Here is a 15,941-nt window from a genome sequence, read left to right on the forward strand (position 1 = left end):
AAACCCAGAAAATGCTTATGATGAAGTGAGGAAAGAAGCATTACCACCAAAAGAAAGGGGGGAAAGGGGAGAAAGAGTACATTAAAACAATATGCCCATAAGCTAATGGATGAATTTCCAAGCTCAGATTTCCCATCTGGTTTTGTTTCTTTAAGTTTTCTAGTTTTGTGGCTTTCCTTTTTTTTTTTTTTTCTTGGGGGTGAGGAGGTGCTCGCTTGTTTATATGTGTGTTTCTTCAACACCTTCATACAATATCACTATTTCAGAGAACAGGCCTACCTCAGGATGCTGGGTGGCTAGATTTTAAGTACGTTCAACAAAGGCAAAATTATATGCTCCATATCATGATAAATTTAGTAAAATCAACAAGGTTTATCTATCCATGTATTTCAAAGATTTTTACACATCATATTTAACATTATCATCAATGAGATCTCAAAGAGGGCAAAGAAAGCAAGCACAGATATGGCAAGAGAAAGGCCTGTACTAGGAGCTGACAGGACCAAAATATTGTCAGACAAATACAAGGCAAGGAAACACAGGTCATTTTCTTCAAAACAAGATCTCGTACTTCCATCTGTTACCTCAATTACAACATTTTTTCTTCCTTCTCAAAAATTGAAAACAAAGCACACACACACACAAAAAAAGAAAAATCCACTACAACAACAAAAATGACAAATTAGTGAGCCTCACTTCACTATTATTTTTATGTAAATACAAAGGCCTCAAGGGAAACTTCAGAACAGGACAGACTTTGGTACAGTATTTGGAACATCATTCTACACATCGGATTACTGAAAACAGAAAGCCTCTCACAGCCCAAATTGTACAGACATTTAGAACAGAGGAAGAACAAACCAGTCAATTTCAACTGCTAAAAAGCACACAGGGTCATGAAATTATCATCTGAGTGAACAGGAGTTCAGATTCAGAATAACCTCTTACATGTTTAAACTGGTAATATCTCCATATATACGTTTTGATTTTTAATCGAGCTAAACTGAAAAAGAAAATCAGAAATTGAGGGATATTCAGCACAGCTGACTGCCTGAGTTCTGATTTTGTTTTCTCTATGCAACAAAAACATACAGATTATATAGTCTGTATACTCGCTCAAGTTAGCTGAACCTTTCACACAATTTCCAGATAAACTATTTTCATGCAATTTATTTTTCCCCCTAAGCCTCAAAATTTTCATTTATATAGTATACAGATCATTATATATGTCAATCTATTACAGCCAACTACAACAAAGTGACACCTATATATGGAACAAAACTTACTCTTTCAAACACTATGTTTTAAATCTGACTTTTTTTTTTTTTTCTCCACTAATACAACTTTCCAGATAACTGAAATGATACTCTGTTCATGAAAAGCATACTCAGAATTAAGGCTAAAATAACAGATGTCTTCAGAGATAAGAAAACAAATCCATTGAATGCCTACCTGAACCCACTGGAGATGAGCCAACACTAAGACTTTGTAAACTTCCATTCCTGAGCAAAGTTGGAGATTTTTGAAGACCAGAGCTTGTCACACTTCCTGCAGCAGATGCCACAGATGAAGTTGGGGAAGCAGAAGAAACTGAAAGATGGGAAATACTTTCTTGACTTTTATTTCCTTTGGGTCTACCAGGCCCATGTTTATTTTGCTTATTTCCTTTCCGTTTCTTCTCTGTTACAGTTTCCTCTTCTATTCCAGAAGTTTGAGCTCTTTTGTATGCTGTAGAAGTAAGGCTTGAATTACTTATGTCTCCAGGTGAGCTGTCAAAGTTTTTAGATTGGGAAACAGCTGATGATGAGGGGAGACCAATTAAGGAAGTGAAACAGTTGACACCTCCCTCTTGACTTCCAGTCTCTCCTTTATGTACATCTTTGGTTGATGAAGCCTGTTGAGAATGAGTGAAACTGTCACTTCGTAGATCTGTTTCTGTAAAACTCAAAAAATCCTGGGGAGACTGAACTGAACTTCCAGAAGATGACTTTATGCTCCCAGGAGTGCCCAAAAAGCTTCCTAAAAAGGAAAAAAAAAAAAAAAAGTACAATTTTTATTTTTTTTGTACAGCTGATGAAAATTCATGGAAAAGATTGTTATTTTAAAATACAAAACTTTGAAGTGCAAAGACTTTACGAAAAAGTGATACCAAAAGACACAGAACTTATTTTTAAAAGAACTCATTTCTACTGCTGATCTTTATTCTTGTGGATCTGAATCTCCTATCACTCATTTTGGGGCACAAATAAGGTAAAAATTAATAAAAGGAGAATAACAACTTCTGTTTTAAAACACTTATGATATCTCTTGTGTTTTGAAGCCTCAACAAACATATGACAGAGCAAGTTGTTTTGTGTTGGTTTTTGTTTTTTTTTAAACACACTTTTATGTGTGTTTAAGAAGGCAGATGATAAAACATGCTGTGATCACATTTACGCTACGCCTGCAATCTTCTTTGCCATTCTACCTAAATCAGGGGTCTGACATAGGTCAAGTGAACAGCAATTGCATTTAATTTACCCTGGCTGAGGAGGTGTTCCACAGAAGAGGTATTTTTCAAAAGGACAGGAAAGCAAGTGGAGAAAAGTGTATAAAATTGGTATTTTAAGGCTTCTTTACATTGTCAGAGAACCATAAAGATCTTTTCTGCAATAGAACTGCACTGTTTCTGTAGTATCTGGAATGCAGTCACTTCAGTGCTGAGTTAGTACATGCAAGGCAGAAAAATAAGCACATTTACGAAATACAAACACCAGTCTAGTTCACTGAAATTCAGTAATTTTTTAGGAGTGAATTATATCGTAAAACTTCAACTGGTGACCACTGTCTTACTAAGAAAATACTCCCTAAATAATGACATAAAGTACTGAAAAAAGTCCTATAAAAATGAATATTTTATCACTAGTAGTCCATTAAACATTACTTACAATTCCCTTATGTTAGTATTTAAATCATATAAAGCATTGTTTTATATCAAGTTTTATTTCACCACTTAACATTAGGCAAGTTTTTTATTTAAATGCGAGATTCTAGAGGAAAATTGTACAGGTTCTGAAAATTCAAACAAAAACCACTCCAGTATTTCAAGTGAAAAAAACTGTAAATGTTCTAGGCAAATTTGGAAGTGCTCATCACATATCAGATTAAAACCCACAGCAACATCTCTATCTTTCAGGAAAGTAGTATTTTAAAAGCATGTAAGTTGAAGACTTATTTAGCAGTCATCACATTCTATACACTAGTTAAGCTTTGTTCTAAAATGAATTGAAAAGCAGAGCTACAGAAGACCCATAGGCTCAATTTCATGTTAAATGTTAACCATAATAACTGTTCAGAAGAAACGAAACTTCTGGTTTTATCAGTTAAAGAACATACCCTAAACAACGTAAACAAAAATATCACCTTTGCCCTTTAAAGATGCACAACCTTCTTTTTCATGTTATGAAAATAAACACTTATTCCTCTAAAAAGTTACGTTTTCCCAAGTAAAACAACATTCTCATTACTGAGAATAAAGGATGAATTACTTTTCAATATGTAATCTTTTTCAAATATGTGAGATGTCTGTCTAATTCATGTCAAAGCAAAAGAAGTATTACTGCATAACGATTAATACCTTGCTGAAAAGGACTAGCTGCAGTCACAGTTGTTCCTGGATTTCTTCCAGCACCAGGCTTTCTTCCCCTCTGACCCGAGTTGTGACCTGCGGATTTCTTCCCTTTGCTCTCTGACCCTCTAGCCTCTGAAGAATCTTTTCCACTTGAAACGTGTGTAGAAACTTCCTGGAAATTTGCATTTGTAAATCGAGCCGTAGTATCTTCCAGACGCTTCAAGGAGCCTGACATGGAGTTGTTGCTAGTGCTTGTATAAGTCTACCATTGTGATAAGTGAAATGGAATTAAAGAAAAGAAACAGTAAGATCATAAAAAAATCTGTTATAATCAATTCGCACAACTAGAATGCTACAAGTATTGAAATTTCCATCATAAAAATTTAAAAAGTTTATTTCATCCTATACGAAGAATAGTCAGCTATCATTACTCATTTAAGTGGCATTACCATCAGATCATTTACTATCAAATTTGAACAATCAGTGGAAGCCAACTTGATGACTTATCCTCTATAGCTTATGCAAAGCTATTAGTTTTACATCAGTAATTAGTAATAAAATTTTAGTAATGCAATACAAAATCTTAGGAACGTTCAATAAGCTTGCCAGTATATTCGATTTGATTCATCTAGTATTTCTATTTAAGCCAGCAGAACTACTCACGGCACACCAAATTCAGAGCAAACACAGAAATCCTGTGCCAAGGGCTGGAAAGAGTTGCAAGGTATCAAATTTATTTTTGGTATTTGAAGAAGAGAGCCTCTGAGTTACACCTGCCATAAGACCAATATTTTGGCCTCAGGTTTATATTTGTTTTCGTAACTATATGTGCTGCACGTTTATATATACACGCTGAATACGAGTTTTCTCCATGTCTATTCAAACAATTTTAATGATTTGGAAAACATACAAGACTATTTTTTATATATTCCAATATACCTAGGGGTATAAAAGAAGCCATTCTCTCAAATAACAAATTTAGAAGACTTCACATACTAAAGTAACTGGCAGTAACAGAAGTTACATAAAATTAATTGTTAAGACTGTCCAGATATATGATTAAAGTACAATTATTTTGTGAAAAAGAATGCTCAAATGTCAACTTTGGTGGAAGAAGGAAAGATTTCAAATGTAGTGCAATCAAATTGGAAATGTTTTTTCACCAGCAATGGATCTGACAAAGGCTTCAGAACCATTTGCACTTTTACAACTTTACAGTCTCATCACCAAACAAAATCAACAGCAATAAGCGCTAAAGCATTCACTTCACATCATCAAACGAGCCTTCCCTCAGTCAGTAGCTTCTTTAAAGCATGGTCTCCAGAAAAACTGTTCTGCTTGAGTTCTACCTCTAGTCCCTTAACCTTAGTGTTACTCTGTAGTGTTGGTTTCTTTTTTATCTTGTTAGATGTAAACACCATAAGCCAAGATAAGACTAATACCATGTTCCAAACTACAACAGACAAGCATACAAAAATTACTCCAGAAAGCAAATACACAGAGTATTCAAACTGGTTAGACTTCATGTCTTGTTTTACAGGCGCTAGCATTTCCACACAGAATAGTTCTACACAGACAAGAGAACTCACTCTAGAAGCACTTTCTTCATAAGCTTAGGCTATTCCTGAGGCTCTCTGTCCCACTTACATCACACCTGTATGACCTAGTGTATGAAAAAACCATGCAAAAGACAGTGCTTCTAAACTCTGAAAAGTAAAGCATACCCTAAATAGAAGTAAGAAATGCTGAACACTTATGACTTGAAGGTCCACAAGTAACAATTTCTAAACCAATAATTAACAAATGGTGTTTCACATTTTCATATCATTCAGTTACTGCTATTTTAAATTCCTATAGCAAATAAGCCAAACCATAATACCTAGTAAAATGAATCTCACTACATAATAAATCTAAATGAAAAACATACATTGTTACAAACACACACAAAGTACCTGTAAAGTACCCACTCACATAAACAAAATCTGCACAGCCTGTATAAAACAGAACTTTTCTTAACTAGCAAAAAAGTTATTTTCATTTACCTACCTAAGCAGGAATGCAAAATATAGCTCTTCAAAATTGCAAATACAGTCCTATTATAAAATGCAACAGAAACATATTACAGGCTTTCCAAATAACAGTGAAGAAAATATATTAGCTTAGGTCTGTTAAAGTACAACATTAAGAATAATTTACCTCAGTTTGACATTACTATACTGATAACTGTTTTCAGTGAAGATGGAGCCAATTCTAAGGTAAATGTAGCAGTTAACTTTTTGAACTGTTGCAAAGTCCACAAGTACGCTCAATTTTCCTGAAACTGATGTGTCACTTGACCTGTGTTAAGAAGCAGTGGTTCAAATGTGGGTCATTTGAACAAAGGCTTTCCAGACATGCAATAACCCACTCCCTCAAAGTCAGCTTTTTCTGGGACCTGTTATTTCTCCCCTTATCTAACTCTCTCCTCTCCTAACTTTTATCTACTACACCCCAGCTGAATACTAATTGCCAGGATAATTCTCTATTGCTATCAACAGCCATATTTTGATGCTATCTAATATCTCTTCTCCATTATTGCAGGATTGGTTTGGAGGGCTTTTTGGTTGTGGTTTTTATTTGGTAAAAAGGAAATCAGGAGCTTAAGCTCTACAAGACCTGGTCAGGACCAGGCAATGACTAGTAGGCAGTCATTTGCATATGCTGTGCAGAGATTTGAAGCGAGGATATAACGTTTCATTTGCCACCACTAGAAAGGTCAGAATAATACGATTTAGCTGAGAAGAAATATTTAGACTGCGTGCCTAAATCCTGCATTTAGCAGATTTTGGAGAACATGCATACACACTGCAGTTCTGCTCATGAAAGCTTCACTCAACAGGCATTTCTGTTTCAGCACATGCTGTGAAATATTCTGAAACATGTATGTTTCAGAAATATCTTGAACACTAATAGGATGTAACAGACATGAAGCAAAGCAAAATTCTATCTCTTGACCAGTATTTTTTTTTTCCAGATCGTGCTCCTCACTTCAAGGAATTAATTGCAAGAAAGTATCTTAAACAGATCTGCATATTAATGACTTGGAGAATCCAAAAGATACACAATACCATCCAAGATGAAAGGGCAGCAGAATTCGATTATAAAGCTAAATGGTTCATAAAACAACTTACCCACTCCTGAACACTTTCTAAAATGCCACACTCTAAAAGACAAAGGCCTAATATAAAAGCCATCACCAATAGCAAAGACAGATTGATTTGGCTGGGGTTTTTTTTGAAGTGATACAAGTGAGGGGTGGCAAGGAACAGTGATCTAAGGATGAAGGTAGAACTTTGGTTCCTTAATAACTAGTTTCATATTCTGCTGTCCCCTGGAGCCTACCAGGCCTTCCCCACTCCCCCCAGCACATGCTTTCCATAGGGAAGAGACAGCTTAAGGCATCCCCACTGCTCACACTGCCCTCAGTCATTTCCCTTCACTTCAGTACAAACATCCCCCCAAAAGAGATTCCTCTGATGTTGTCCCCCAAGCCCATTCCTTGGTTTATATGGGAGAACTGAAATAAGCAGTTCATGAATGCTCCTCCTGTTCTGCAAGTCAATCAGCAATTGCTACTGCAATTATCAAGCAAACTCGGTGTACATCACAGCTTCTTTATGGTTCTCATAAATCAGTTTGCAGGTTTGTTTTTTTTTTTTCCTTAAACTACACTTTTATGCTGCCAACTTGGTGCAGAGAGTTACTGTCACTTTTATACCTCACATATATCACCCTGCGTGCACCATAGCAAGTCTTAAAAGCAAGGAGAGCAAGTCTTAAAACTTCTGGAAAAGCTTTAGATTCACTGTAAAAGCATAATAATCATTCTTAACATACACAGCACATCCCCATACTTGAAAAGCGTTTAGTCCTAATCCAGATGTACAGAACAGCACTCTTGCAGAGGGAAGGGCCACAGCAGGCCATCAACCACAGCCGTGCCAGGTGGTAAGAGATGAGTCCAAGCAGAACAACAACAAAAAAAAAACTAACACATGAACACCACAAACACCACACTGATGGAATATAGTGATGCTCAGTCATAAAACAGAGATTATGCTTCTCTTTTCATTCCCTCAATATTCTACTGCCATAGGATCAGAGCATCTCCCTTGAGAACCATCTGCTGACTTTCAGGGTGACCTACTCTTACAAGTATCAGCCACCAGCTACAATTTGAAAGCAGATAAACTGTCTTAGCATCTCTGGGGGGGTTGGTTTGGTTTGGTTTTTTCTTGGGTTATAGATATAAGACAATCAGAAAGTAATGATCACTATTTTTCTGGATCTGTTAAGCAGATTTTTAAACTCTCTTTTGAGCTTCCAAGGCTCAAAATACAAGAAAGGAGTTTTCATCAGGATTAAATAAAGGGTTGGTGGCTCTCGTGTATATGCTATAACAAAACAGAATATTCTCAACTAAGTAACAGAAATGCCAAAAACAAAACGAAACAAAACAAAAAAAAAAGCCACCCTCATCTGAAAAGAGAGAAAAAGCCCAAGTTATTCCACTCCTTAGTAATTCAATGTTTATATCCCAAAAGAAAGGTGAAAAAAACGCCAGCATAGTAATCAGAGTAGATCAGAATTTCCTATTTCAAACTTTTTCCAACATAACCAATCCAGACTAAGCAGTGCCTGCTGAGACATCCCAGCGATACACATCTGCCTCTTGGGAGATGTGCCCCGAACTGCACGCAACCATTGCACTCCAACTTCAGTAAAATTGCTTCAAATTATGTTTTACAGAACAACCAAACAATCCACACATACTAACTCACATAATGTAAACTCACAGTTTTACTATGCAGCTGTTCATGAATATAACTTAAGAAGCCGCTCATCCAGATAAAAACATACTCCAAGGTACCACCTGCATAAATGGTCATTACCACTCCTACCACAAAGGCTCTCAGTTCTTTAAATAGGAAAAGATGAATTCATTTCAAATTTCAGCTCCCACAACAGGATGGCTGTGACAGCAGAAGTGATTATAAACAATGATAACAATGTGCTCACTGCAAAGACAGACTGCTGTGAAAAAGGCAGCAAGTTCAAATCAATTCTGACAACACTATGTAAAAGAATACACAAAAATAGCATAATAAGAAAATGTTCTGAAGCAAATATTCTCAGAAGAAAGCAAAGCTTCTCAAATTACTAAAATTTCAAATTTTAAGGAACACATTTTTGAGGAACACAGTATGGCCATATAATTCAGAAAACTAAATGCATGTAAATTGTGTCAAAGGAACTTAAGAAAAAAGTTTTAAAAAGGTATATGAAGAAATTAGCCACAGAGAAATCACTTCCAAGGACACCAGATATTTGAAGAAAAAAAATCACATTCAGTAGCTTCAATAAAAAATAACAACCATAAAAAGGATCTAGAAAATACTTGGACCACTTAGGTAGAAAGAAACAGAGTCAGAAGGTAGAAAACAAAAACAAACTGAGGTATTGCTGTTTCAATTCTACCATGAATACTTCCGTTTGTTGCTTTTTTTAATTATTATTTCAGTTATACTTCAATTTCTAGAATTACAGACAGCTCTTGTTCTCAGTGTTTACTCTAGGTCTTCCTTGCTACTAGTTGCAATGTGCTTTTGGTAATGCTATATATTTAATGATTTTTGAGGACTATCAAGAAGCAAGGCGTAAATATTCCAAGAATGCAAAAATGATTAAAATGTTCATATTATTTATAGATTTAACTACACAAATTGACTCGAAATTATATATGTATGTATATATATTATAGTACAGTTAATTCTGATTAACAACTGTATGTCTAACAACTCAGCAATGTTGTCATATTTAACTTGCATATTTAACATTTTTAACCTGTTAAAAATGTTGTTTTACTATTGTTAAAAGTGGTATTCTATTCTTGTTCATCTTAAAAAGTGCACACCATTCAATTACACACCTTGAAATTATGAAAAACCATTATAAAAGACGTTAGTAGGAGAAAAATCCAACTCCCTCTTCCACATTAAAAGGATATTCTAACAGGTAGAACTTGGAAATGACCAATATTTCCACATATTTTCTTTAACTCTTACACAAATATATGGTAACACCACTTGTTAATGAAACTTTTGATGATAATTATGTCACAGAAGTACAAAAGGGGGTATATACCCAAGAAAGATAAGGACATATGTAGTACAAAACAGTACAGTTTACAGGATCTTCTCACACAAGAAAATTCTCTTATAAGCTATGTTAAGATTGCCTGAGAGAGAAACAGGTTCCAGACAAATTAATAAAATGAAGTTTAAAAAAAAAACAAAAAAAACACACATGGACCAGTCAGTAAAATTCAAGGAGTTCTACAATCATTTCAATAAAAACCCACCACACTCCTAACTGCACACTAATTGCAGTATCTGATCACTCTTAATCAGAAGAGTAAAGCAGTATATTTACTCTACCTTTTATTTAAAAATGAAGAAATACAGAATTATTGTGAGATTCTGAAAACCACTGATTAGTAGGTCTCAGCTTATTTATCATTATCAAAAGAATACAACGGAACCAGAAACAGGACTATATCGGAAGCATGAGTCACAAGCAACAATTTTAACAGGTATACATCCTCAAGTCAATCCTCCTACTACTAAGAACAGAAAAATACACAAAACATACTACAAAGCTTGCATTCTTGGTGATGATGCTTGTAGTTTATACCATTTATTGGTTGAGAGAAGAATTACGGGGACTAGAGAAAGCCAGTGTTTGAATTGTTTTACACTGTCCTGACACAGTCTCAGTCACCACATACACAAACTGCGCCTGAATACTGCGCCTCAAAGAAACTACATGCAGTTAGAACAAGCTTCAGCACCTTTCCTAAAGAACAAAATACTCCACATACTGATAGCTAGTTAATTTAGGTATGACTCCCTGACTTGGATGTCAAATATTCCCATGTGAGTGGAACTAATGTTTCCTAACTTTGAAGTGAGAAAACTTCTTTCTTAATTCTGTTATGCTATTCTGTAATAGCATCATTAGAGTCTTTTATTTTTAGTGGGGGGAGGGAAAAGGGGATAGGAGGTAAATAACAGAAGTTACTCTTTTAGAGCATAATCAGAATAGTTTTTGTAATTTACTTCTGTGCATTTCCTCTGAGTTAGGTATTTGCAGCAGGCTAACAGGAATGACAGAACACAGAACCAACAGAGTATGCTAAAATAAGACTGCTATACTGTCATTTTAAAGCTCTTGTAGTATATGCTGGAAACATTATGAGGAGTCAGCATAAGAAATTAAAGTGGAAAAAGAGTAAAAAAAAAAAAAAAACAAAAAAACCATTAACTTACTTTCTCTGTAGTTACAGTAAGAGATGGAACCAAGGATGGTGAGGACTCCGACTGCTTCTTATATTTTTGCTTGTGTTTATCTTTCTCTTTATATTTCTGTAAGTTACAAAAGAAAACACAATTCAGCTTCAACTTCAATGTACCCAAATTCTTTTTTTTTTTTTTTTTTCCCCATTTGTTGTTGTTGTTGTGGGGGTTTAGGGTTGTTTGGGTTTTTTTCATTTTCTGTTTTTCTCCATATACAGATGTGAAAGTTTTCTTCCCATGTGTCATTAGAAATATGGAATTTGCCCTTTCACAGCACAGCATATAGGTGTCATAATTACAACAATGTATGCCACAAAGTAGGATTTTAAGTTTATAACACCTCACATAAGCTTGTTGAGGGAAGTTTAGGTCAGAGGACTTTGTTTTGGAGTAGGGTTTGTTTGTTTCAGGCTTTTTGACCTGGAAAATAAAAATTTAGGGGAAGAAAAAGGAAAGAGGGATTCGACTGCACTGCACAGTCTTTTCAATAACTTCTTAAATTTATCAATCCAAGAAGTGCTATCCTGCACTGCCAGCACACAAGCAGGAAGAGAACAACATCTACACCAAGATTCCTGTGTTATCAGATCTGTTGTAAGCACAATAAAGAGTTGATTCAAAAGCCTTTCATCAACACTAGTTACTCAGCTTTCTGTATCATCAGTGAACACATTCAGATAAACTTAACTATTTCAATGAAACCTAAACAAGCCTTGAGAATGAAGCTGTGAAATGGAAACCAAAGCCACTGCATGAGATTATTTAATTTTTATCATTTTAATAGGAAATTCAAACTACCCAGAAGAAATTTGTATAATTTCAGAACAATGAGGCAATGATCTTAAAATTCTTCAAGATGAAACTTCATAGCAACATCAATAAAGACTAGCAAACATTTAAATGAACATGTTTTGCAATTTCAGTTTTCTTCTTTTACTTCTACCATTATTTTTGTCTGAAAGGCAATGAAATATAGTGTTCTGATCAAAATAACAGCCAGGAAGACTTCAAATTATATTCTGAAATAACTTTGATAGCATTCTCAATACAGAAGGATTCGTCAAGAAGGAGGAAAGAGGGATGGATACAAAATAGGAGATAAGGGAGGTGATGCACAGGTACATAAAATAAACAACCTGAACAATCTGGAAAGAACATGCTTTAAATCCCTAAAGCATTAGCATCACAGCAAATCTCTCTTCTAGATCCAAAATATCAACTCAAAGTTTGCTAGGACATGTTACCAAGGTGCACACAGATGGCACTGTCAGGAGTCACCAGAAGTTGCTGGAAGAGAACCTCACTCGAAGGTCTTTATATATGAAGATAATGACCACAGAAGGTTTGATGTTCTTTGCTCTGTATTTCCTCCTCCTTTTAGGTTTTACCTCCTCCAACAAATCATGCCTCCGTTTTTTCCTCTTGTTTCTTCCTTTCTAACAAAAATTCAGGTATCCCATTTCTGAACGTGAATTGATTCCAGATGGAATTAACATCAAAGAAGTAGGGAAAAATTCACTTGCAGGAAAACCTTTGAAATGAATGCTCAGGTTTTACATAGATCAGAATAAATGTTTCAACAACCTGCTGAGATGAAGAGCTTTAGCTGCCAATAAATTGACTTCCTGCAGTTGCACTCATCTCACCATAAAGATGCATACATAGCATAGCAAGAGTTCTAAAATATTATTCACTTCTTGATCCAGAAAAGGAGTAACAAAGCGACATGAATTGCCACAACATTTAACAAATATCAAAACTTTCAATCAAGTCAGTCTGAAAAGACACACAAACCAATGATCTTTCCCACTTACATAAAAAATAAATAAATAAATAAACAGCTGGTCCTTCATGGCAACTCAGTGGATGCTTCACTTTTTATCAGATTTGCTTCTCCGATCAGCCGTAGCTCCCAGGACACCCATCCTGAAAGCCACTGGAAACTATCATTCTAGAGAATGCAGTGATATCAACTGACTGACAGCAGAGCAAATCTTCACACAGGAAAAAAAGCAGAAAATACTCTTAACAAGGACTCTGCCTGGCAGAGTATTCCCTCTGTCACAAAAAAACATGACCTCCACTGCCTGTGGTTGTCCCAGGTTTTTAGCACATATTTTCAAATCTAATTCCCTTAGTGATTCTTGCAAGCAAAACCAGCCAAATGTCTACACTGTTATTTTTCAGACACTATTTTTTACTCCCTCAAATAATTACAACTTATAATAATGTCCTTTTATCAGAGTACTCTTACAGTTCTTTTGTCACTCATGGATTTTCTGTACCATCTTTTCATCATTGAAGCTTAAAAATCCATAGCTGTCACTGTCACAACTCATGTCCCTCACAAACAACTGTGCATACTTCTTACTAATCCTTAACACAAGACCTGTTTGGCTCTTATTTGTGACTAGTAGTTTTTAGTAATATAGCCGTAACAATTCCAGAATGAAAGATGCCTATAGTCCACACGCTTCGCATTCAAGCCCTAATTTATCTTGTCTTGACAAGAACAGCCCTCATTAAGGTATCTGTCTACTATTTTATACAATATAAACCACACCAGTTTTAATGCACTAAAGCCACACTAGTAAAAGAAAATATACAAGTAGTTTACAAGATCAGGCAGAACATACTGACAACATTATTTAAGCACACACATATTCATCCCTAAGCGTGGAACCTGCTACTAACTGCCAATCCTTAACACTATTACTTAAAAGACTCAAAAAGCTCACTTCAATACAGTGATCATGACAGTTTTAACTAGCAATCAAGAACTGTCAGGAAAAACTGCGAAAAAAATCCACAGCTTCCCTTTTATAAAAGAGTAGCATATAACAAACACAGAATGAACTACTCCTCTTTCAAGATATAAAGTATGAGCAGCACTCCAAAAGCAATGTCTCTTGTTTCATTTTGTCGGCCCACGACGTCAGAGATGAATGCTGGTGATATGGCAGTAGAGGTTGAACCTTCCAACCAGTATTCCATTACATGCTGCTGCCATGTGATAGATAGCAGCAGAGGGGCGGGATGACGGAACAGTGTCTGTCCTGGAAGTGCACATGAAAAAAAGGGGTGGAACTGAATGCCTCCATGTAGAAAAATGGCACCCACTGACATCCATCGACACTTGGTGAACATGGATGGAGATCAAAAAGCGGCTACAAGGCAGTGGGTGGTGCAGTTCAGCAGTGATGACAGCAATGTGAAAGACAAGACACGTTCTGCGAGGCCATGAGGACTTCTATGAACACAGCACATAGGCTCTTGTTCACCACTGGCAAAAATGCACAACTAATGGTGGTGATTGTGCTGAAAAATAGTGTTTTATAGTTGAGACTTTGCTCTATCAAATAATATTACTGGGTTCTTTGTACCTATTGTAGTTTCCATGGAAATAAGTAGGAGTCATTACTTTTGGAGAAACGTACATGTGATCCTCTTGTTATTTAGACAATTTCATGTCAATGCTTAACAGTGGATACTTAGTTCTATTCACTTTATAAAACAGGAATTTATAAACTCAAAAAAATATTAACTGAATTAAGGCAACTATTTAAGAACACTTTTCTGAGAACACAAGAGTTCTCCATTCCCCAGCACAAGAAATCAAAAAGAAGAGGCAGGAAACTGGCATGGCTGAAGAAGGAACTGCTGGTCAAATTGAGGGAGAAGGAAACATACAGGCAATGGAAACAAGGATGCGTGGCCTCGTAAGAACACATGGATACTGCTCAGACATGCAGAGGTGGGATCAGGAAAGCCAACGTACAGGTGGTAGTGAGCATGATGAGGGACATGAAAAATAACAAAACAGGTTTCTTTAGAAACATTGGTGAGAAGAGATTGGCAAAGGAAAGTGTCCCCGCTCTGATAAACAAGAAGGAACAGGCTTCAACAGACGTGGAGAAGGCTGAGGTAACTGAGTTTTTTGCCTTGGTCTTTACTGCCAGTCCAGCTTCCCATGTCCCTGACTCTCTAGTCAGGGGTCAGGGAAATGAAATCCCTCCCACTATAAGAGCAGAGCATATCTGAGGCTGCCTCATAAGACTGAATGTGTACAAGTCTATGGAGCCAGACAAATGCACCCCAGAGTCCTAAAGAACCAGCTGATGTGGTTGCCAAGCCACTCTCCGCTATATCTGACAGTCATGGCTGTCAGGCAAAGTTCCCAGTTAGTGGAAAAATGGAAACATTGCTCCCATTTTTAAGAAAGGGATAAAGAAATTTAAGACCAGGGGTGCTACAAGCTTATGAACATCACATTTATGCCTAGGAAAATTATGAAGCAGATCCTCCTGGAAGATATGTTACAGCACATGCAGGATGAGGAAATGATCTGAGACATTTCATCAAGGGCAGATTGTGACTGACCAGTGTGGATTCTTCTAAAATGGAGCAACAGCATCAGTGGACAAAGGAAGGGCAAGTGATGTCATCTACCTAGATTTAGGCAAGGCCTTTGACATGGTCCCGCACCACGTTCTTATTTCTAAATTGGAGAAATACAGATTTGAAAGCAGTACTCATCAGCGGATTAGGAACTGGCTGCATGGTCACGGCCAGAGTATTATGATCAACAGCTCTATGTTCAGAAGGAGGCCAGCCACAAGTGACGTCACCCGGAGGTCTGTCCTGGGACCAGTGCTCTTGAGCACCTTTCTCAATGACGTGGCTCTGGATGCCTCACCCCCGCAGGCTTTCATGGTCAGGTTGGATAAGGCTCTGAGCAGCCAAATCTATTGGTTAGCAACCCTGTCCATAGCAGGGGGTTGGAACCAGATGTTGTTTGAGGTCCCTTCCAATCTAAGCTACCTATTATTCTATTTATTGTCTATGTTCACCTTCATTTATTCCTATAAAAAACTACAGGCATCTAAAACATATGTTACATATTATGAAATGCTACTCTGTCTGCGAGGTATCTTTAA

At 36.4% G+C, this 15,941-nt stretch overlaps 1 protein-coding gene across 5 annotated transcripts in view; it reads right to left on the reverse strand.

Moving 5' to 3' along the window:
* MLLT10 (MLLT10 histone lysine methyltransferase DOT1L cofactor) overlaps positions 1-15,941 on the reverse strand; it is a 114,020-nt gene that overhangs the window by 54,130 nt on the left and 43,949 nt on the right. For all 5 annotated transcript variants that reach the window (XM_085227286.1, XM_085227284.1, XM_085227285.1 and 2 more), the window contains 3 exons: positions 10,978-11,073; positions 3,617-3,872; positions 1,453-2,019 (listed from right to left, as the gene is read on the reverse strand). In XM_085227286.1, coding sequence (XP_085083412.1) covers positions 1,453-2,019; positions 3,617-3,872; positions 10,978-11,073 — 919 coding nt within the window. The remainder of the gene's footprint in view (positions 1-1,452; positions 2,020-3,616; positions 3,873-10,977; positions 11,074-15,941) is intronic.

The sequence above is a fragment of the Meleagris gallopavo genome, chromosome 6, assembly GCF_905368555.1.
Source record: "Meleagris gallopavo chromosome 6, MGAL_WU_HG_1.1, whole genome shotgun sequence".
Lineage (NCBI taxonomy): Eukaryota > Metazoa > Chordata > Aves > Galliformes > Phasianidae > Meleagris > Meleagris gallopavo.